The following is a 1,937-nucleotide window of genomic DNA, read 5'->3' on the forward strand; positions in this document are numbered from 1 at the left end:
TCAAATTCGGGTTTTAGAGGTTCGATTCGTCAATATTGAGTCTCTGAAATTCCTCTTTGATATATTTCCCACCTTTTGTTCATTGTCACCATCATTAATTCGTCATTAATAACCTGTTTAACCTAATTAATTTGTATAGTTTTTTAATTTGTTAATTAATCCTTATTAATCTTGTAATTTTTTTTGGTAAAATGTGAGCTTTTCCATTAATAATAAACAAATTAGGCAATACAATTCAAGTTCTTGCTCTAGTGAATAACTAGCTCTAGATTACATAAATTCCAATCAGACCTAGCCATATTTTATCATTTCTACCAACTGGTTTTTGAATAAAATGTTGCATCCTCTGTCTGACTATCATCTGAACTTTCTTTCTTATCTTCTCTGGCCGTGCTAGCATCAGTTCATGCCTACATCGATTCCTCTCCAGCCAAAGCAGATACCAGCAAGCTAGCTTAGCAACCCGTCTAATCCTGGTATGCACTGTACTGCTTCTCTGAATCCCAGTATCCTGCAACCAATGACTAACATACTGTAGTACTCTTCTACTGTAATCACACTGATCAAACAAATGCTCATGTGTCTCCTGACCATTCTCACATAATACACACTGATCAGTGCTACAAATACCAATCTGTTTCAGCTTCATCCTAGTGTTTAAAGCCTCATGCTTTATCAGCCAACCAATCAAAGTATGTTTAGGAACACCCCAAACATCCCAAATATCATCATACCACTGGACATGTGGGTGTAGACCATGTAACCAGTGGTATCCAGAAGCCACAGAGTACCCTTTAGGATCCTGCAACCAAACATCATTAAGATAACCAGCTGCCATGCAATCTCTCACCTTGCATATGTTCCTCCAATTCCAATTGGAGTCAGCTGGAGGTTGATATGAATTCCAATCCCTTCCTTTCAGATAGACATGATCAATCCAAAGGACCCATAACCTATCAACTTTAGTGTAAATCCAGTTGACCAATTTCCCAACTGTAGCAATATTCCACACCCCTGCTTGTTTTATTCCTAACCCACCTTCCTGCTTACTACAACAAACATTGTGCCAAGCCACCAAAGGAGCCCTCTGATACTCAACACCTCCTTCCCAAAAAAAGGTCCTGCAAATTGCTTCAATTATTTTTATCACACACTTTGGTATAATGAAAATAGAAGCCCAATAATTATGCAAAGTATTAAACACAGCATTAACAAGAGTTAATCTCCCTGCATAACTCATCTTCCTTGCACCTATACTTCTTACCCTTGTTGTGATCTTATCAATCAATATGCTACAATCCAATCTGGTTAGTTTGGTAGGCTGTGTAGGAACACCCAGATAAGTGAAAGGTAAGCATCCTTCTTTAAAACCAGAAACTTGAATAATATCAGTTTTCACATCATCTGCAACCCCATTGAAAACCACCTCTGACTTGCTGGCATTTATCTTTAGACCTGAGGCAGCTGAAAATGTTGCCACAGCTCTCAGCATCAGCATAATAGACCCTACATCTCCCTTGCAGAACATTAATAGATCATCTGCAAATAGCAAATGATTCAGCTTCAATCCCGTACATAGAGGATGATATCTGAATTGCCAATGACGAGCAGCATAATCCAAGATACGAGTCAAGTACTCCATACAAACAGTGAACAATAGAGGAGACAAGGGATCCCCTTGTTGTTGGGAAATGTGTCCTCAACAATAGTGCGATCACATGATTTAAATATCATTATTAAATCTCATTTTAAGAATACAATTGGGAAGTAATTTTGTTACTGTCAACTGGTCAACATATATCGGTAATGATTGGCTGACTAGAGTTTGACATTACTGTCGTGTGACGGTGGTGATCAGTTGACCCCCTAGGTCATACCTAAAGGGCAATACACTTAATTGATTATTTAATTAATCGTATAACGTTGCGAGTTGATTA

The 1,937-nt window shown here is 38.0% G+C and overlaps 1 protein-coding gene across 1 annotated transcript; it reads right to left on the reverse strand.

Annotated features, from left to right (window-relative positions):
- Positions 1 to 265: 265 nt before the first annotated feature.
- LOC141642459 (uncharacterized) lies at positions 266 to 1,642 on the reverse strand. Its single transcript, XM_074451273.1, has one exon. The coding sequence runs from the start codon at positions 1,640 to 1,642 to the stop codon at positions 266 to 268; it is 1,377 nt and encodes a 458-aa protein (XP_074307374.1).
- Between the last annotated feature and the right edge of the window lie 295 nt (positions 1,643 to 1,937).

This window comes from Silene latifolia, chromosome 1 (genome assembly GCF_048544455.1).
Source record: "Silene latifolia isolate original U9 population chromosome 1, ASM4854445v1, whole genome shotgun sequence".
Lineage (NCBI taxonomy): Eukaryota > Viridiplantae > Streptophyta > Magnoliopsida > Caryophyllales > Caryophyllaceae > Silene > Silene latifolia.